This window comes from Podarcis cretensis, assembly GCF_951804945.1.
Source record: "Podarcis cretensis genome assembly, chromosome: 2".
Lineage (NCBI taxonomy): Eukaryota > Metazoa > Chordata > Lepidosauria > Squamata > Lacertidae > Podarcis > Podarcis cretensis.
The window spans coordinates 63,508,836-63,530,117 of NC_137171.1; the positions used below are offsets into that span (position 1 = coordinate 63,508,836).

Genomic DNA, 21,282 nt, shown 5'->3' on the forward strand with positions numbered 1-21,282 from the left:
AAAAGTAACTGATAGCTTGTTAATGCAACTGATAGCTTGTAATACAATTTTTTTAATAATAGATAATGTCCTTTTTATAATAGATAATGTCCTTTTTAAATTTTTTTGTAGTGCTTGCTGTTCAAGCAGTTGAATGCTCTGGTATTTTGTTTGATAGACACTCCTTCCTCCTGGGATTGCAGCCACTTTAGCAAGCTTTGCAATGCCATGCTTTGTGGGGGGTTGTTTCTCACAAGCACCTAGCTGGCTGCTGTGGGAAAGAGGATTAGAGAGATCTTTGATCTGATCCAATGGGCGGCCTCTCATTTTTTATGAGGGGTGTTAGAAGTGGCTTACATGCAGAGTTGCTTAGTTAGGGCAAGGTGAGAGCAAAGGTAAGGAGAAAGAGCCTGGAAAGATAGGATTATACTTTAATCCACAGTAATAGTAATATTAATTAATAACTTATTTATTTATTTGTTACTTATACCCTGCCCATCTGGCCGGGCCTCCCCAGCCACTTGAGGTGGCTTCCAACAGAATTAAAAGCACAATAAAACATCATACATTAAAACAGCCTTCAGATGTTTTCTAAAAGTCAGATAGTTTTTTATTCCCTTGACATCTGATAGGAGAGTGTTCCACAGGGCAGGCGCCACTACCAAGAAGGCCCTCTTTCTGGTTCCCTGTAACCTCATTTCTCACAGTGAGGGAACCGCCAGAAGGCCCTCGGCACTGGACCTCAGTGTCCGGGCAGAAAGATGGGGGTGGAGACGCTCCTTCAGGTATACTGGACCGAGGCCATTTAAAGGTCAGCACCAGCACTTTGAATTGTGCCCGGAAACATACTGGAAGCCAATGTAGGTCTTTCAGGACCAGTGTTATATGGTCTTGGCGGCCACTCCCAGTCACCAGTCTAGCTGCTGCATTCTGGATTAGTTGGAGTTTCTGGGTCACCTTTAAAGGTAGCCCCACGTAGAGCGCATTGCAGTAGTCCAAGCAGGAGATAACTAGAGCATGCACCACTCTGGCAAGACAGTATGTGGGCAGTTAGGGTCTCACCCTGTGTACCAGATGGAGCTGGTAAACAGCTGCCCTGGACACAGAATTGACCTGCGCCTCCATGGACAGCTGTGAGTCCAAAATGACTCCCAGGCTGCGCATCTGGTCCTTCAGGGGCACAGTTACCCCAGTCAGTACAATGTAGCCAAGTGATTTAGTACAGGTGGGGGATGTCCTGTACAATGTCAATCATGTAGCTGCTCTGCCTGAAACAGCCAAGATAAAGGCATTTTGAAGCACTAGTAGCAGACAGCTGCGCAGGTTTTCTGCAGGATCATGAACCACCCGCTCCACCTGCTTCTGCAGCCAGCCAAAGCATGCCAAGAGAAGGCTCTACTTTGTTTCTTCGGCCCAATGAGCTCCAGGAGAGGAGGCGTTTCTGAAATGTGTCCTGTGCGAATTGAACTAATTTGCTCCAAGAAGAATTCTGATGCCCTAGGGCCTAGAGTGATCTAATTTAGCGTGCTTTATTTTACTTGCATTTCGTAAACAAAGCTGAAAACCTTGAAACTTGCCTAAAATAGTTCTTTCAATTGGCATCTATTCATTGTTACTAACACATTTATGAAATGGAAAAATTTCCACCCCATGTCACTTGGCTGCCGGGAATTCTACCGCGAAACATCTGAACAGCACGAGGTTCAGGAAGGCTGCTTTAAAGTATGAAATTTCATTGCTTTAGGATGCCACTTTTGTGGGAGGGGGCTTTCACAGCTGTAGGATTGTCCCTGGGGATTCAACAGAGAATACACACCACAGTTGGGCAAGACAAACCTAAAGGAATATTCCTTCACTTCAAGTCCTAAACTCTCATGTCTGAACTCGAGTTCAGGTCATGCAAAATTGTGGTTGTTTAGTCGTTTAGTCATGTCCGACTCTTCGTGACCCCATGGACCAGACCACGCCAGGCATTCCTGTCTTCCACTGCCTCCCGCAGTTTGGCCAAACTCATGTTACTTGCTTCGAGAACAATGTCCAACCATCTCGTCCTCTGTCGTCCCCTCAGTGGCGTAGCTTGGGGGGTGCAGGGGGGGCCGGCCGCAACATCTGGGGGGTAGGGTTAGGGGTAGGGTTAGGGGGCGCAAATCCAGGGTTAGGGGGCGCAAATTACTTGCCTTGCCCCGGGTGCTGACAACCCACACTATGCCACTGCGTCCCCTTCTCCTTGTGTCCTCCATCTTTCCCAACATCAGGGTCTTTTCCAGGGAGTCTTCTCTTCTCATGAGGTGGCCAAAGTATTAGAACCTCAGCTTCAGGATCTATCCTTCTAGTGAGCACTCAGGGCTGATTTCCTTAAGAATGGAGAGGTTTGATCTTCTTGCAGTCCATGGGACTCTCAAGAGTCTCCTCCAGCACCATATTTCCAAAGCATCAATTCTTCGCCAATCAGCCTTCTTTATGGTCCTTCTCTCACTTCCATACATCACTACTGGGAAGACCATGGCTTTAACTATACAGACCTTTGTTGGCAAGGTGATGTCATGCAAAATAGCCGTGTCTATTTCAGTTGCACTTAAAAACTGTAATTATCAGTCTTTCCCATCCAGGAATATCCCTTTTTTATCCTGTTTTGGGTGACAGATTGGGGGCAAATCATAAGAAACCAATGAAACTCAAATAAACTCTTCAGCCATGAAAATAAATCCTTCACTGATGGCGGATGTGTGTGTTTTGTTTTTTCCCTGTGGTGCAGAAATTGCAAACTCCTCAGCCTCCCGCTGGAGCCAGACAAAATCAGATTGATAAACCAGGCACCCCGGCGAAAGCTGTGTCGAGTGCTTTGAAGGGGAAGGAGATGGAGAGTGAGAGCAGCAGCAGCTCATCTGACAGTGAGGAGGAAATGATTCCTCCAACACAACATAACCTGCCACCTCCTTTCGGTAAGAAGCCCCTGGTTTTCATTGGTGCTTGTTTTCAGCTTCTCTGTAAAATTTCTTTGCCTGAGCATTGGGGGCTCCGGAGTAACAAACAGCTTCCCTAAGGGTAAAAGCGCGCACACCCACACCCACAAAATGCGCTCTGAAGTGCCAAAACACAGGAACAGATGCCAATTATTCTGAAACTGATGTGAGGAACTTGTCAGTGTTCCAATTCTGTATTTGTTTTGTTTCAGAACATACTTCCAAATTGGCTGAAGGGACTGTACTTTTTGAAGGGGGGGTGCTCATTGTTTCTGGTTCCTCATAGTGTTTGCCAAGCAGATCCATTTCTGAGTGATGAGCTCCCCTTGGAGGCTGAAGAAAATAGCCAGTAAAAATGGCTTCATGCTTCTTGAGCTATTCATAAAGGAACGTTGTTAGCAGCTATGAAACCCTCTCTGGAATATTCTTTGCTTTGCTGCTTCTGTGAAGTTGAAAGACTTGGTGTGAAACCATCTTAAGTCATGGGAGGAAACCAGCGTGACAGCTTGCAGAGCCAGGGAGAGCTTTGCATTCAGTTTTTGTGACTGGGAATTTTTGTACACAGCTATCACTTTATTACTCCACACCAATGGTTTTCAGCCAGTGTGCCATGGCACCCTGGGGTGCCTTGAATGATGGTCAGGGGTGCCGTGGGCAACACTGATCTCCGTCCCTCTTTCCATCCCTCGCCCCTCTGGTGCCCTCTTGCGTCTCTGCCTCCCAAAGGCTTGCACAGCTGTTTGTTGCAGCAGCCCTGGCTGCAAGCTCCTCAGGCAAATGGTGCCTCTGGAACTGGCTAGGGGGTGTTTCCCAGGCCCCTGTGGGACAGTGCAAGGAGTGAAGAGAGTTAGCCATCCATCCATCCCTGTGGTACAGCATGAGCCTACACTGGATATCTCTATGTTCAGAGACTGTTTTTCAGCAAATGCTATGGCCCAAATTGCCTAGCAGGTCTCACTGTTTCATAACACGAGCAGTAAAAAATATGCCTGGAATCTTACAGTGATGAAGGAGGAGAAGCCCTGAGGGACTAGATGTTCTCCAAAATTTTGACATTCCTGTAGAAGCTGCCTCTTTCCATGAAATAATAGAACCCACTGTAAGATGTTCTGTTGCAATGTAAACCCGAGAATTCAAGGACGCTTAGCAACAGAAAAGGCTATGGAAGCGTGTGTACCCTCTCTTTGGGCCATTCCGTGGTCTTTTTGAAAGCTTATTTCATGCAAAACCTTAAAAATGAGAGATCGAGCATGTTGCACCCAGCAGACAGACAGAGTGGGAGATTTGGCATAGGGCAGCTCAAGTTCTGGTCTTCCCTCACCCATTAAATAGCTTTGGGCAAATTCTTGGCCTAACTTTACATTTCAGTGTTGCTTAAAGATAAAATGCGTGTAACTTCAGTGCATACCACCCCAAGTTTCATGGAGGTAGGTTGGGACACAAATGTAGTGACATAGTACAGTGGAACCTCAGTTTTCAAAGGTAATCCATTCCGGAAGACTGACTTCTGAAACATTTGAAAACTGAAGATCAACGGGTGGTTGGCAAAATCCATTGAAAAAATGGGAAAACACACAGCAGAGGCCGTTCGACTTCCAAGGCACATTCAAAAATGGAAGTAATTACTTCCGGGTTTTTGGCGTTCAGGTTCCGAATCGTTCAGCTTCCGAGACGCTTGAAAACCGAGGTTCCACTGTAGCATGCTTGAATAGTGCATATTATTTAAACGTGTGCTGCACTGACTACTGCTTGGTGCCTTAAAACCATCACCTCTCATCTTTCAAAGCATGGGTTGCATCCGTTGCTAGGCCTACACAGAGTAGACCCATTGAAACAACTAATTTAGATCCATCAATGTCAATGTTTACTCTGAAACATAATTTCTATGTTTACTTTGAGTAAACCATGGCTGAATGTGACCTTGTGTGAGTTATTAGGATGTCTGGCACGGCTCTTAGTCTTTTCCCTGCTACCCTTTGGCACCAGCGCACAGGAGGCAGGAAGCTGCCTTATCCAAAGTCAAGCTCTTCATCCATCTTGCCCAGCATATTCTACTCTGACTGGCAGCAGCTCTGCAGAATCTCCAGCAAAGTACTTTTCCCCATCACCTGCAGCAAAAGATGGAACCCTGGACATTCTGTATGCCAAGCAAGTGTTTCCCACTGAACTTTCCCTGAGTTAACATGCATTTGCAATGCCTTTCTTTTTGCCACCATGATCATGGAAAAGAAGAGTGTGTGAAGTTTTAATGGAGATATTGGGAAACTTCCCCCACAATTTTATCATGTTTGGTCTATCTAAACAAACTGAACAAAGATGAGGCATTACTGTACTGCATGGCTTGGCTATTTTGTTTTTTTCCAGGGAGCTTAGACCAGCTAAAGGTTAAAGGAATTGTCCTTCAGTGAGTTCTCTTTTCAATTGCAGTGCAATGGATTTGCTTTTTTTAAAAGGCTTGCATCTAAAAATCTTTCTTCCCTGCTTGTAGGTTTGACAGGCTTTGTAGTTTGGGGAGGGGGAATACCAGGCAGCAGCTTATCTGTCACCAGAAGGTAGCTGCTAATAAGATCTAGACTTCACGGCTGCAGGCTGGATCCCAACAGACTTCCTGACATATTTGTCCAGAAGCTGGAGGGGAAGACGTTTCTCGATTCAGGGTCCAGCTTTTCTAGTGGGACCATGAACTGTGGTGATCTCCAATTCCTTCCTGTTTTTCTTCAACCAGTGCTAGGAAATCACCAGCAAGCACTGACATGACCTTTCCAAGAGAGCAGCAGCTGTTCCTGAAGTCTGTGTTTCACTTCCTTTCTCTTCCTTTTTCCATTTAAGAAGAAATGGCTGCAGCACAGGTCCAGAGTGCATGAGCACTATCTACAGATGACTCTATCTTATCATAAGAAGCTGCCTCAATACCAAGTCAGGCCATTGGCTTATCTAACTCAGTATTGTCCACAACAGATGGGGAACCTGTGGCCCTCCAGGTGTCACTGAACTCCAGTTTCTGCCTCAACCAGCATTGCCCAATGGTCAAGGATGATGGGAGTTGTAGTCCAACACTATCTGGAGGGCCTAATGTTCCTGGACTGCAATGGCCAGCAGTGGCTCTTTAGGGAAATGGTTCTCAGCCCTACCTGGAGACACCAGGGATTGAACCTGCAACCTGCCTGCAAAGCATATGCTCTGGCACTGAGCTGCAGCCCCCTTAAGCTTTAACCCATTGAGCTGTTGTCTCACTTCCTTATTTCCTTTTAGCAACCAAGGCAAACGCTGCACCTCAGGTGGTGTCTGCTGCAAAGTCCCTGCCCCCACCAGGAGGACCACTTCAGAAGGCCCAGGAGAGTGAAGACAGTAGCCAGGATTCTAGCGATGAGTCTGACTCTGAAGAAGACAAAGTGTTCACCCAGGTAACTGAGAAAGCAAGGAGGGCAGAAACTCCCACCTGTATAACTCCGGCTGTGCTTCGCATCCTGGTCCTAAGTTCATGGTTGCTTGCTTTGCAAAGCTTGAGGCGTGTGCTTGCGTCTGGTGTGTTCAGAACCATTTTTTTAGAATATAAAAAGAAAGGCCTGAAAATTTGCTGATTGGCTGTTTAGCATGGAATGAGGATGAGGATCTGGAATTGGCCTCCTGCTTCTGAAAATCTGACGAGTGGGACGTTGGCTTCTTCAAAAGATCTGGCTTCGAGATTGTGAAGGGGTTGCTGTGTGTGCAGGGCCCCTTTTGCTCACAGTTGCTCATTCAGGTAATGGACTGTGTGCACTCACAGCCCCTAGCTATAGATTTGGGTATTTGTGTTTACTCAACGGCTGTGCCATTCAGCTCAGGCTGTAGGACACAGAGTGAGTATGAAGTGGTCGTGGTCGGCTAGGAACACTCCTCTGGCCTTGAGGTTGCATGGAGCTCTATGTAGTGCTTGCAGATAGTTGGGTTGCTTTTTTTCTAGTAGCCTCATTGTCCTCTCCCTCCCCAAATCTCTGTTCCACATTTTGGCTTCCAGATCTGCTTCTGAAAACAGTTCTAGGGCTTTCCACACTTAAAAGCCACTGTTCCTTGGAAGTCTCAAAAAAGAAGAAACAAGCAGGTGCTTGGGTAGAACCAGTGCAGGAGTTGCCAAGACTGTTCCTAGTGGTGAATAAATAAGTAGTTATTATTTTGCACAGCTGACAGTTTTGGGTTTTTTTGTAAAAAAAAAGATTGTTTTCGTTAATCTAAGTATAACTTCTACATCATGGCTGAAGCATATAATACAATATATGCATGCTGGATGCATAAAATATATTTTATATTATTGTGCCAGGTGTAGCATATTATGAAAAACACATGAAAACCCCACAAAAACTCCAGCCAGTGGTGCAGGTTGGGAAAGGCTGGTAACTAACAATCTGAATAGTATTTTGTCTGAAAATTAAAAATCTAAGGAAGGCTTGCAGCTTACATACAGGGTTGCAAAAAAACAAAACAAAACACCATTCTGTTTCAGAATGTGTCTTCAGTGTTCTAAGCGTTACTGAAATGTACCCAAGCTAGCCATGTATTATTTTTGTAAGTTGCTTTGGGTCAGTTTTGTTAGGAAAATGACTAATTGTTATTAATAATAATAATGTCTGTTAATTTCCGTGGGTATACACAGAGTATAACAGCCTATTATACTTATGAGCACCATTGCCATCATCTTGCATCTTGGGGGAAGCAACTGCGGTCTTCTTAATGGAGGTAGCAATTAAACTTTTTTTAAAAAAACAACAACCCTTAAGAATGTGAGGTGAAAGGCAACAGAAGGGCAAGTGGAAAGATGGAGCAGAAATTTAACAACAAAAAATAAATATATGTGCATATTTTGTTATATGTTGTATTTGTTGTTTGGTAACCTAGACCTTCACAGAAATAAATTCCCTTGAGTTTCTATGCATATAGAGCTTCTGCTCTTGTCACAATCTAATTATGTAATAATCCTCCCTTTTCCTAGAAACCAGCTCAGGAAACTCAGAAACCCACACCCGCTCCTGCGAAAGCTCCAGCTGCAAAGATGGCAGGTGCCACATCAGGCAAAGCAGGCAATGCTCAGCCAGCAGGAAAAGTTGGGACAGCAAGCCCAATGAAGTCTGCAGCTGCCTCTCTCCAGAAAGCTGCAGAGAGCTCAGAGACCGACAGCTCTGATTCTTCAGAGGATGAGGTGGCGGCTGCAAAGCCTGTGAAACAGGTAAAAAGAGAATCCATTCTGCTGCACAGAATCAAAGAGTGCAGCTGTACTAGTGGCTCGGACTTGAGGTGTGAAGCTGCCTGGTCCCCAGCACTAATGACCCCTTTCCCTTCTCAATAGCTTCTTAAGGCAGCGGTGATACTAGTGCCATAAGTGACTGTCATTGTCCATAGGCACTTTGGTAGGGCTGCTTTACTTCTCTCTGGCATGGATTTCCCTTGCCTTTCTCCCATCACCTCTGATCTTTCTTAATTGATAGCATTTTACTGCCAATTATGTAAATTATTTTCTTTTGTTTATTGCAACATTTATATCCCATCCTTCTAGTATAAACATGCCACTTGGGTGGCCCAAAACCTATAAAAATTACAAATCCATTTTAAAAAGTATAAAAATTACAGGGATCAGCCATTTTATCTCCCAATACCAGCACTGGGAGTTGTTAATATAATAACGTGCTTTTTTAAAACAAAAAATAAAGATCAACTACTTGAGCTTCATTGTTGCTGGCCTCCTAAGGAATACCCAGTGACAGGGAACAGAGTTGCCCTGAAGATTTGCATTGTTCATGTGTGATAGGTGACAACAGAAACAAGAATGTTTGAACCTGCTTTCTTTAGGCATAAGAATAGTCCGTTAATTCCAAGAATGGCTGGTTGTGAAGTCTGCACCCTCTTCTTTTAACTTCTAATGGACATTTCTGATTTTGTATCTTCCTGCAGCCCCCCATTCACCCCTTTTTTCTGCCGAAAGCAGTAAAAACACCTGCTCCTCCAGGGAAGCGTGCACAGGCCAGCTCTAGTACACCGAACTCTGTTTCCACCAAGTGCCAAGGCCTTGCTGCAGTAACAACGGGGAAGGTGGAGCAGAGCTCCTTCAAGAAGCCTAAACTAAGCCAGGCTCCGCCTGATAAACCTGATGGGATCCCTAAGCACAAGGAGAGTTCTGGAAGCAGCCGTTCCTCGGATAGCGAGGAGGAGGCATTGACAACCGCCAAGCAGATCCCACAGCCTGGTAAGAGACGAGATGGGGGGAATTCCAGTCACCTTTGAATGTGGCAAGCACAGTGAAGAGATGCAACAAGACAGCAGTGCCCCCGTGAGAGGGGAAGCTGAGAAGGATCCTAGCCTATTCATGGCATGTTTACAGAGGGTGTTTAGCCATCTGAAGGCCACAGCCTCTCACCTGGAATCTTGGATGTTGAGGGGATAGGCATTCTTGTTCATCCTTAGGGGTGCACCATGTATCCCAAGACTGAGCAGGGAAATAGGTGATGAGGCTAAGCCATGACTCCAGTTAATCCTCCCCACCCTCAGTGGCTATTTCACATTAGAAATTCGATAGATAGATAGATAGATAGATAGATAGATAGATAGATAGATAGATAGATAGCACAATTGGCCAAGTCTCAATGGGAGAAATTCCTTGGTTATATCTTCATTTTGTCTTATTACAAGGGCACTAGAGAAGAACTTTATGGTTTTCCTTCTCACAGTGTTTTCTTGATCTCACAACGAGATTTTCTTGTTTGTTTTTTTAATTTAAAAAATTGCCCTCAAAGAAACCCTAAGTATGCCTAACCTTCTTTAGGAGACTAGTTCTAGGTGCGAGATGTGGAGCACTGTACAATTTGGCACAATTCCTTTAGGAAATGTGGCCCCTAAGTGGGCTGCCTGTGGTGATTCAAGGAGTTTTGAAAGTGGTCTGCCTCTTCGCTGGGCCCAAGGGTCACGTAGCTCTTGTCCCAATAACTCCCTCACTTGCCTACCTTGGGGGAAAAACGAAAAGTAAGGAAAGTTTGGTATTCCTACAGCACAGCTGAAGCAACCCCAGTGGCCATCACCTAAACTTCTATGTACCCTTTGCAGCGACTACCTTGGCAAAGTTGGGATGGGCAAACTCTGTGGGTAAAAGTTCATAAGGCTCTTGGGTTGGCACTGTCTCCACAGTTCGATGCTCTTTGTGTCACAACAGTTTTGCAGCAGTAGAAGTACCACAGATGGCAGTTTTCCTTCTTTCTTTCTCTTTTAGCGAGCATACCACAGAAACAAGGAGTGGGGGAGAAGCCAGAGAGCTCATCTGAAGCGACCAGCAGTGATGAAGACCAGGAGGCTTCTCAGGTATTGCTTCCTTATTGATGGGGGCTTCATGCTGAGAAGACGGCTCTTAACACTGGCACACATTCCATTAGGCTGCATTTGATGTTTTGTCTTAATGGTGCATGTCTGCACAAAGGATTTTTTAAGATGGATGGTAGTACTATAAGGCTTGGCCTCATAGCTATAAGTAATGCCAGCAAGGTGTGGACTTCACCATTCAGCTGCAGGGTTATCTGCTATTAACACCAAACAGACTGGAGTTTTGCTCACTTCAGCAGTCTTGGGCCTGGGGATCAGTCTTGAACCCCATCTGGAGACACAATAGCCCTGTCTCACAGTTTCATAAGGGAAGGCTGCAGTGAGCAAGAAGGGCATTTTACTGGTCTTGTAAATGCATCAGATGTTAAGTGTGATTGGTAAAAATAGTTCTTACAGCTGCTTACTCTAAGCCTGGTGAAGGAAGGTCTCCCCTATCTGGAAGCTGGTGAGGGAGGCATGCAACTAGATAAGAAATGTAAGGTCATATTAGTGCAGGACAAATGGGTTCAACATTTATTGATCTGACATTGTAGTCATGACCAAAAATGATATTTTTTTTAAAAATGTTTCCAATTTAATGTAAAACAAAAAGAAAGAAGAAGCTGCTTTAAGGATAATTTGTTGTTTCAGGACATAGTTACAGTATTCAGGAACAGCACTTGGGGTCTGTAGTGACCCCCAGTCTTAAGTTGGATCCGTTATCATAAGCCCGTGATAAGATGCACTGTTTTCTTGAACTTAAAGTGGCTTTTAAAATAATGATATTTAAACCTCCTTATGCCTATAATATAAAGTTAGTTTGTTTAAATGTGGGTTTTCACCATACTGATATTATCTGGATGCCTAAAATTTTGGCGTTTCAGTGTGTTTTTTCCTTTCAGTCTGACCCAGTGGTTTTGTGAGGTGGTTTTATTTTGTTTGTAAGTGACAAAACGTGCTCCTTCATTATAAGATAAGTGCATGGGGTATGAAAGGGAAGAGATTGGGGGTGAGGGAGGCATGCAACTAGATAAGAAATGTAAGGTTATATTAGTGCAGGACAAATGGGTTCAACATTTATTGTACATTTTATATTAAAAATTGGTATTGACATTACTCATAAGAAAACTGAGAATAGGAATAGGTTCAGCAAAGGTGTCATCATCTTAAATGCACCTGCTGAACGGAATGAGAGGTGCTTCCTGGAAGTAGAATCTTGATTATATCTGTGTCTGACCTCATGTTAACCTGCTCTGCCTGATTAAGGGAGAGGTCCAGGTTGAAACTGCAGGGCTATGCAACGGTTAAACAAGGGGCGCTGTGTTAGGCAAACGGCAGCAATTCTTTATTTGCAATTTAAGCCATGTCTAAGCTATAAAATGTCCTTTTATGAGCAGCATATAGTATGAGCTGTACATCTGCAACGCATTAGACTTGCATGTGAGCCTGGGAGTGTGGTAATGGTGAGCAGCCTCCCCTATGCATGCTTAACAGGGAGAGAACAGAGAAGCAAATTTACTGCGTGTGTTGTAAACCCATAAAATACTGGCATAAATGCGCTCTCTCTCTCCCGCTGCCTCCCAATAGGGGGAATGGAAGCATTGGACAGGTTTTTCTGTCCCTGTGCCTTTCTCCAGCTATGCTTTCTCCAGAGCCTGTGAGCTGCTTCCTTGCTTCTACCTTCACTGGGGCAGGCAGGGGCGGGACTCATCGAGTGTTTTCCTTCACGGGCTCATAAGAGGCAGAAAATGGGGCTGTGAAGGAGGAGCTGACCTGGGCTTGCTCTTGGAATTTGTAGCGTCACTGTAAAGTTCTGTATCAGCATTTCAAGACCTACGAATCTACAACATGCTTTTCTCAGATCGGGAGCCAGAGGAAGCAAGATTGTGTCTCTAGGCAGTGGCATGCAGTGACATTTTTATAGGGGAACAGTTACAGCCAGTTGCCTTGGGAAATTACACCGGTAGATAGTACCCAGCATTTTTGAGAATAGTTTCAGGCTCCACCCAACTGTCAGCATTCAGTGGAGCTGCTTTTACAGTATTCAATGTGTCCAGTATTTGGCAGGGGAAAGTATTAGAAGAGAGCGATCATACCTTCCTAGCACTTAATCACTTGATACGTTTTTTTTTTTTTAAAGCCACACATATCCTACACACAATGATCCTCCACCCCTAGATCTTCCTATCCCCTTACTCTAGAATGGCCTTGAACAGGCAGCAGTCACTCGAGAGGGTGCCACTCTGCACATGTTCAGAGGCATCAACTTTCCCCACCCTCTTCTACTGACATCAGTAGAACTTAACGGTTTAAGTAGTAGGGTTCAGCTTGTTATGGGCAGAACTGTACTGATAAAGCAAATTTCTGAACGTATGTCAGCCTCTGCAAGTCATTTTGTCATTCCAGTGGGTTCTAATGGTCACAGACAATTACATACCATCCTTTGGGTATAAAGCTTCTTCTGCAGAATGAATGGGTCTGAGCATCACCAATTTTAGATACATATACATACTCCACAAACAGCTGGGGCAAGGTGGAGGTGAGTGTAGACAGTACAGAGCTAGAGGGGCCACCAGTCAGCTTCATATAATCAGGCCGCTCTGTGCCACCAGATCACCAGACATGCCCTCATATCTGCCATGCAAGGAGTGCAGCCCTCTGGCTTGCCTAGAGTGGACTAAAGAAGAGCCTCAAGAAGTAAGGTTGGAGGAGGGAGGAGAGAAGAAGCAAGAAGGTGGAGGGAGGAGAGAGAAGGAGGGGTTTCTTCCAGAAATGAAGCGTGGAGGTTTGTGTGTGTGTAATTTTACCAGAGTAATGGGGAGCTAAGCTAATCCCTCTAGTCCAGGGACTGCACGCCACTGGATCATCTAGGAAGCTTGAAAGGGGGCGGGGGGAGATGCTAGACTCGGAGGCACATTTTTTGTGATGGTGGTGCAGATGATCCCGGGCTCCAGCGGGCTTAAGGCTAGTCATCACTCTACCTGAAAGCTTAATTCACTAGTATGTCCTTGTACATAGCACCCCCACCTCCCTGCAAAACTTTTCCCTCCTCCTGCAGGAATTAGCGACCTAATTGGAGAAAGGTCTGTAAGTCAAGGGTTGAGCATCTGCTTTGCATGCAGAAAGTGTTGGTTTCTGCTCTCTTCACTGTGCAGCGAAAGGCTTGTCACAAGACAATGTTTACATTCCACAGACAGCATTGCTGTTATGCTTCCCACGGGAAAGGAAACTGGATGTGACGTACACTGGTTTCCTGTTTTTCACTGTTCTCACACAGTGTGTTTCTCTCTGAGCTTCAGAGGAGAGAGGATGCAGTTTTCTGCTCCGGCAGAGACAAGATGGTTTTCTGTAATCTACCAGCTTTGAAATGTAAATAAAGCAATATAGAGCATGTTGGCACGTATTCCTCATCATTCCGCTGTGCACTTGGATGCTACAAATAAACATTTTGGTTATCGGGCCCAGAAGAAAGACGCAGTCATCTGATGCCGGCAAAAGGATCGGAATGCAAAGGGTCGGATCGGACGGTATCTGCGCGTCAAGATGATTGATGAGGTATGTGCTACTGCCTGCCAGCTTCTATTTAATGGCTTTATGGCTGGACTTTGAACTTTTATGTCCGTTTGCCGGAAACAGGCAGCGGCTATGGCTATGCTGGCGAAATCGAAAGTAACTTTTACAAGAGCTGAAGAAGCTGTAGAAGTGACGCAGCATGATTTAGGCAGCAGAGAGAAAGCTGTTTTGAACTTGCCTTTGGAGTGAGGCTTGAAGCAGCAGAGATGCAGCTTGTATAAAGCAGCTTGTTTAAAGCAGCAGAGATGATGCAGAAGGCTAATGCCAGAGTCATGATGGCCCTTCAGGATGCTTGTGGGATTCCCAAGCTCAATAAGAAAAATTATACGGACTGGGTTATCTATGCAGAGGCTATTCTGCGGAAAGAGGGTCTGTTTGAAGTTATTACAGACACCCCCCCAGCTCCAATTACAGATGCATGGAAAGCTAAAGATTCCAAAGCAAGGGGAACTCTTACATTGATAGTATCCCCAGAAGAGCTCTGTCTATTGCGTGGTAAGACCTCAGCCAGAGAAATTTGGGGCGCTTTGAGGGAGGCACACTTGATGACAGAAGCTGGATCTTCTATGCATTATTTTAACAAGCTGCATAAGATGGCTAGCTGCAGAAGGCTGGCTGATGCAAGTGGGGAATCTGATGCCGATCAGCCACATGCTCAGCTCAGTGTAGCTTGTGATACTGCCATGATTCAGAATGAAGCAGATTGCCAGGGTGATAGCTGCATGGGAAAGGGGGAGTCTTCACAGACGTCATCCCATAGTGCAGTGGAACCACCAGATGGCGCCAAAGCTTTGAAGGCAGTGAAATGCTACTCCTGTGGACGTCTAGGCCATATGAAGAGGGAATGCAGATATCCCAGGGCCAAGACAGAGCAGCGCAGCGGAAGCTCATCGCGTGGAAAAGGCCAGGGCAAAGGCAAAGGTCCGGTGTCCAGGACAACGCAGCCCAAAGCAATGGTCTCACGCTTCACTCCAAAAGTTGCAGAGGTCCAGAAGACGTCTAGATCTTTCTTCGTTGTTGATTCAGCGGCTACGCACCACATGTGCAACGATAAGCGACTGTTCGTGTCTTTTACACCGCAGGAAGGTGCGATTCACCAGGCGGATGACCACACAATTCCCAGTAAAGGCTACGGAACTGTTGTTCTTCACAGTTTGGACTTATCGATACAGAATGTACTTTATGTTCCAGATGCCAAACATAATCTGCTCAGCGTTGGACAGCTGAATGAGCGGAACATTGACGTTTCCTTTAAGAACAAAAGGTGCATCATCACAAAGAAAAATGATTATGTATTGTATGCTGAATATGTTGATCGTTTATATGTTTTGTATTATGATGATGTTGTGCAGGATGACACTTGTTGCATTGCAGGTTCTAACAAATGTTTGCATGCAGAATGTATTCATGATTTTCATCGAAAATTTGGACATTTGGGTTTTGAGGCAGTATCTAAAATGCCTGCCTTGGTTGAAGGTATGACTATTAAACCCTGCAGGTACCACATGAAGTGCAAGGCATGCGCAGCAAACAAGGTGAAAATGGCTGCGAAAGGTAAGGTGTCTAGTAGGCAAGCTACAGAACCATACCAAATTGTTCATGCTGATTTGGTTGGACCACTAGCGCCCTCTTTGGGTGGAAATAGGTACTTCATGGTTCTCATTGATGCATTTTCCAGGTATATTTATGTGTACAATCTCAAGCAGAAATCAGAGGCTTTTCCTAGGTTCAAGGAATTCTGTGCTTGGTTGGAAAATGTGCATGGTAAGAAGGTAAAGACTCTTTTCACAGATCGCGGGGGAGAATTCACTTCTCAGCAGTTTGAAGCTTTTCTGACTGAGAAAGGAATTCAACACGATTTGTCTAGTCCTCACTCGCCATGGCAGAATGGACTTGCAGAACGAGCAAATCAGACATTGCTTCAAGGGTTAAAAACCTTGCTGCATGATGCAAATCTTCCAGAAAGTTATTGGGCCGAAGCTCTCTCATGTTTCACTTACAGTTATAATCGCAGGTTATCTTCAGCGATTGGTTGTACCCCCTATGAGAAGATGTTTGGCAAGAAGCCATACATCAAACACATGAGAATTTTTGGTTCTGACATGTGGGTTCACTCACCACAAAACTCCAAGTTAGACAAGCGTGGTTTGCATGGTATCTTTCTAGGTTATGAGAAAGGTTCTTACAGAATAAGGATGACTGACTCTAAGACAATTAAGCTCACAAGAAGTGTTGAGTACAATGCCAAGTGGGGGGAGAATGTGGGAATTTTCCAATGTTACCCTGATGACAGTGATGAGACTGAGGATAGTCAAAAGCAACCACAACCACCCACACCCACTGATAAAAGTTCTGATTCTGAGACTGAAACTGATTCTGAGTCTGAAACTGAATCGGGTGATTCAGAGGATTTCAAGAGTGCGAAAGCCTCTATGCGACCCTCTGAAAGCTCTGATCAAGAATTGGAGGAACCATTGTTCACAATAGGTCGCTTTTCTCCTAAGAAGGAAGAGGAGAGTGTTGAAGACCTAAGGCTAATTCGCAGGTCACAAAGAGCCACAAAAGGCAGACCTCCAAAGAGATTTGCTGATGAGTTTGCTAAGATAGCAGTAACAGCTGTTAAAAGCTCCAAGAAGGTATTTGAACCTTCAAGTTTCCAAGAAATCCAGGATTTGGATTCAAAGGAAGCTGAGCCATGGTTAAATGCCATGAAGGCTGAGCTTGATTCCTTGGAAAGGAACAAAACATGGGAACTTGTTCCAGTAGTTCCAGGAATGAAACTGCTTGGAAGCAAATGGGTCTTCAAAGCGAAGACTGATCAAAATGGCAAGATAGTCAGACACAAAGCCAGATTGGTAGCCAGAGGTTTTGCACAGGTACCAGGTGAAGACTATCACGAGACCTACTCACCCACAGTGAGGTATGAGAGCATTAGGCTTATGCTCAAGCTAGCTGCAGAGGAGAATCTACACATTAGTCACCATGATGTGAATACAGCTTTTCTGTACGGATCTCTAGATGAATCACTTTATATGCTTCCACCTGATGGCGTACAGGTAAAACAGGGATTTGTTTGTGCTCTGAAAAAATCCCTTTATGGTCTCAAACAAAGTGCACGGTGTTGGCACACAAAACTCACTGAAGTATTGTTTTCTCTAGGTTTTAAGCAAGGGAAAGCTGATCCATGTGTATTTGTCAAAGAGGAGGGGCAAAAGAAACTGTATTGTTTGTTTTATGTTGATGATCTTTTATTCTTTTGGAAAGATGTCACAATGTACAATAACGCCCTAGCTCAACTGAAAGAACACTTTGACATGAAAGATCTTGGTGAGGTAAACAACTACCTATCTCTGGAAATAGAGAGAGATCAAGATGGTAACATTCTAGTACACCAGTCACGGAAAATTGCTGATGTGTTAGGCAAACTAAACCTGATGGATGCTAACCCTGTAGACACACCGATGACAACAGGTTATCAGGTAGATGACACTGAAGAAGCATTTTCTGACACTACACTGTACAGAAGTGTGCTAGGCAAGCTAAACTTCATTGCCAGATGTTCAAGACCAGACATTGCTGTTAGCTGTAATTTGCTAAGCAGACAAGTCAACAATCCTACTGTTAAGGACTGGAAAGCTCTGAAACGCGTAGCGCGGTATTTGAAAGGCACTATGCATTACAGACTGAGATTTAACAATCAGAAGTCTGGTGGTCTTGAGATATTTGCAGATGCAAGTTTTGGAAGTGACACAACAGACAGGAAAAGCACGTCTGGAGTTTGCTATATGTACAATCAGGGTCTTTTTGATTGGTCATGCAAGAAGCAAACAACAGTTAGCTTAAGTACTTGTGAAGCTGAACTGAATGCACTGTCTTATTCACTCAAAGATTGTGAATGGTTGTTACAGTTGTGCAAAGACATGAAAATTCCTGTCAAATGTCCAATCCAGGTTTACCAGGACAACAAAGCATGTTTGGCTTTGCTGAATTCTGAAGGTTGTAAGCAAAGCACGAAGCACTTGCAATTGAAGTTGCAACATGCTAGGGAACGTATTCAGAAGGGACTCGTAACGGTGTCCTATATGCCAGGTAATGAAATTCCTGCTGATGTATTGTCCAAGATTGTATCAAGGGATCAACACTGTACCTATGTGCAGAAGTTGGGTTTGTACTGATATTGTACGAACACGCTGCCCAGTGGTGTTCACAGAAAGGGGGAGGATGTTGGTTTCTGCTCTCTTCACTGTGCAGCGAAAGGCTTGTCACAAGACAATGTTTACATTCCACAGACAGCATTGCTGTTATGCTTCCCACGGGAAAGGAAACTGGATGTGACGTACACTGGTTTCCTGTTTTTCACTGTTCTCACACAGTGTGTTTCTCTCTGAGCTTCAGAGGAGAGAGGATGCAGTTTTCTGCTCCGGCAGAGACAAGATGGTTTTCTGTAATCTACCAGCTTTGAAATGTAAATAAAGCAATATAGAGCATGTTGGCACGTATTCCTCATCATTCCGCTGTGCACTTGGATGCTACAAATAAACATTGGATGCTACAAATAAACATGCATGCAGAAAGTCCCAAGTTCAATCCAGCCTGCAACCCTGGAGAGCTGCTGTATAGACCAGGAGGAGCCAACCCGGTATCCTCTAGATGGTGCTGGACTACAACTCCATCATCTCTGGCCATGGGAGCTGGGGCTGATGAGAACAGGAATCCAATGACCCCTGGTCTAGGCTCAGCTGAGCCAGATGGACCCAAAGGCCTACGTTCCTGTTGTCTTCTCAAGGGCAGATGGGGTCATCAACCTGGGAAGGTAGCCCATCTAGGAGAAGGAAAACTCTGATCCTAAACCCCTGGGAGAAGAAGGGGCTAAGGAGTAAACTACACAAATCTGGAATGGAGTCTCTAAGGCAGTTGGATGGAGCCTTATATGCCTCCTTCCAGCAACTCCTGCAGCCAAGCTGGTGCCAAGCATAGTGCTCTGCTTTCCTTTGGACAACATCAGCGAGGTTGAGAGTGGGGTCTTGCTATCTGGGCAGTCCAGGATTTCATACACACAGCCCAGGCTTATGCCCCCGGGGAAGTCACTTCAGTGCTTCTAACGCAGCAGTTGGACTTCACACCCGGAGACACACTCCATTGTCTCTTGAGACAGGCGGATGGCAACATGCCCTGACAATTCCTTGCTCATGCTCTCCCCACCTTCCACCAATGCTCTGATGCCTCATTAAAATTAAGAGAAACAGAGGTTGAAGAACCACATTCCTGGATTCTCACTTGTCAGTATTGCAGCAGGACTATGAAAAGGTATCCAGTTAAGTGGCTACCCGGTGGTGATTTGTAAGGTACCACTTCCATGTTCTTCAGCTTGAAGATAGCAATAACTTGTGTATGTGTTCTCTCTCCTCCCCACCCCCTGCCCTCCTCTAGTCCCTCCTAAAGGGCTTCACGGGCCCTATAAAGACCCCACTGCCCACTCTGCCGAAGGGTGCCGCTCCTGCGCTATCCAAACAGAGTTCCAGAAAAGCTGCCTCTGCTCTTCGTGGTCCTCCCATCAGCATGGCTTCTGGCAACAGCTCTTCCAGTGACAGTAGCGACTCGGATGCCGATGCTAAGGAAAAAGTTGGGCAGAAGACAGGTTAGTCTTGGAGGGTGAATCCTTACAGAAGGGCTGGAGGAGAGGAATGTTCAAGTAAATCAGTCATGATGTGATATGGGCACAGGTCTACTTGTCCCAACCGCCTGAGAGCTCTCGTATTCAGCACAAAGTGAGGAGGTCCCCATTTCTCAGCTTGGGGGGGTGGACAGGAGGAGGGGTTCAAGCAATGAGTCTCGGCTGCTGCTTTTGCCTCCTCCCAAACTCCGTGTGGCATGAAACTTCTGAGATCTTCTGAGGGAGGAGGGAGAGGGTATAGATGTCCATGGATTTCTGCATGAACATATTTAGTGACTCTCCTCAGGTGGGTAGGGACAGTATTTTGCACTGAAGGGTTAACCCCATGCAATGTGTTTGTTCTTAGCTTTCACGCCATAGCCGTAGCATCACCCTTAAGGTTACTCGTCTGAAGATGGCAGCTGTGTTCTGAAGTGTGGCATAGCGTTTGTTTGTTTTTCTTTAGGACAGGAATGGGGAACGAAACGAGGGCAGCAAGCCAGATTGTTACCTTCCCCCGCCACCCTGGGCTGCCTACCTGTCAATCACCTTGACAGCACAGTATCATTAGATACTGCCTGCGTGGCTCTTGGCAGAGAGCTTTGCAAGGGGCTTAGAAAGACCCAGCAAGTGCTTTCCTGCCCTTTCAGCTGAGCCAGGACTTGACCTGCCCCACACTGTGACATCAGGTGTAGGGGCTGGTACCCATGGCTTGGCCAAAATAGGCCTGTGTGCCGAGTGATGCCTATAAGCTGGAAGTGCTCCCCCGCCCTGCCACTTTAGGGAAGCAGCTAGTCCCCTTCTGTTCATCTTCTCAGTTAAGTGTCTGGGGTGGTGGCAGACATTTTACAATGGGGGTCTGTGTCACGTGAGATATCTAGCTCTTTCAACAACCCTAGGCTTAGGTAATTTAGGGGGCTCTGCCCTGTTTTTGACCAAAAAGGTGGTTTTCAGAAGCAAGTGGGGGGAAATCTCTTCTAAAAAGCTAAAAATTTAGCACTTTGGAGTCACGGTGTCTGAAGTGCAAGGCTTCCGTTTGTGTCCTGGGATTCTGTAAAGTTCTGTGACCAAGAACATGAATCGTTAAAATAAGGGCTAGTCGGCACAAGCAAGTCTTCTGCTGCCACCTGTTGGACATCCGTCAGGAACACATCAGGCATGCTTTTTGTGTGTGTGTGTGGTCTTATGAATCCCTTGGGCGGGACACCTGAAGGGAATAACTGATAGGTGTTGGATTTGTGGATCATTCCCCAGGGTTACTAGTGAGAGTAAGTGTGTCCTCCTACCTTTCCTCTTTCTGATTGCTTTCTTAAATTGTTATATGGCCAGCTAAATGAGCAAACTGTCACACAATGTAGCTGCTAAAATAGGAAAAAGACACACTTTATTTCTTGCTGAAAGCTGGCAAAACATGGGCTGCAGGACGCTGTTGTTGACTGGGTTTGGACGCTATGATAAACTCTGGGTTTCTTCTGATGGCAGTCAGCCTAGGCAACCTCTCTCTTGTTTGGATTTGTTCACCCTCATCCAGTCCATTAGTGAAGACAGGCATCGCTTTAGTACTAAGGCAGCTTCCTTGGATTAGGCCTGGGCGATATATCAGTATGAGGGGCAGACCGCAATGGCAGTTTCACTCAGCAGTATATCGCTGGTGAAACCACTGCCTTGCGAGTCCTGCTACCAGCGCCAAGGGAGAAACAAGCTGCAGCTGGAGGCAGAGGGACTCAGAAGGCCACGGTTTCACCGCTGAGTGAAACCGCCATCGTCTGCCTTCATACTGGCAGAGGGAGAGACAAG

The 21,282-nt window shown here is 45.5% G+C and overlaps 1 protein-coding gene across 1 annotated transcript in view; it reads left to right on the forward strand.

Moving 5' to 3' along the window:
- TCOF1 (treacle ribosome biogenesis factor 1) overlaps nucleotides 1-21,282 on the forward strand; it is a 45,676-nt gene that overhangs the window by 15,248 nt on the left and 9,146 nt on the right. The window contains exons 9-14 of the mRNA XM_079968207.1: nucleotides 2,735-2,921; nucleotides 6,195-6,346; nucleotides 7,909-8,142; nucleotides 8,865-9,156; nucleotides 10,174-10,262; nucleotides 19,263-19,470. Coding sequence (XP_079824333.1) covers nucleotides 2,735-2,921; nucleotides 6,195-6,346; nucleotides 7,909-8,142; nucleotides 8,865-9,156; nucleotides 10,174-10,262; nucleotides 19,263-19,470 — 1,162 coding nt within the window. The remainder of the gene's footprint in view (nucleotides 1-2,734; nucleotides 2,922-6,194; nucleotides 6,347-7,908; nucleotides 8,143-8,864; nucleotides 9,157-10,173; nucleotides 10,263-19,262; nucleotides 19,471-21,282) is intronic.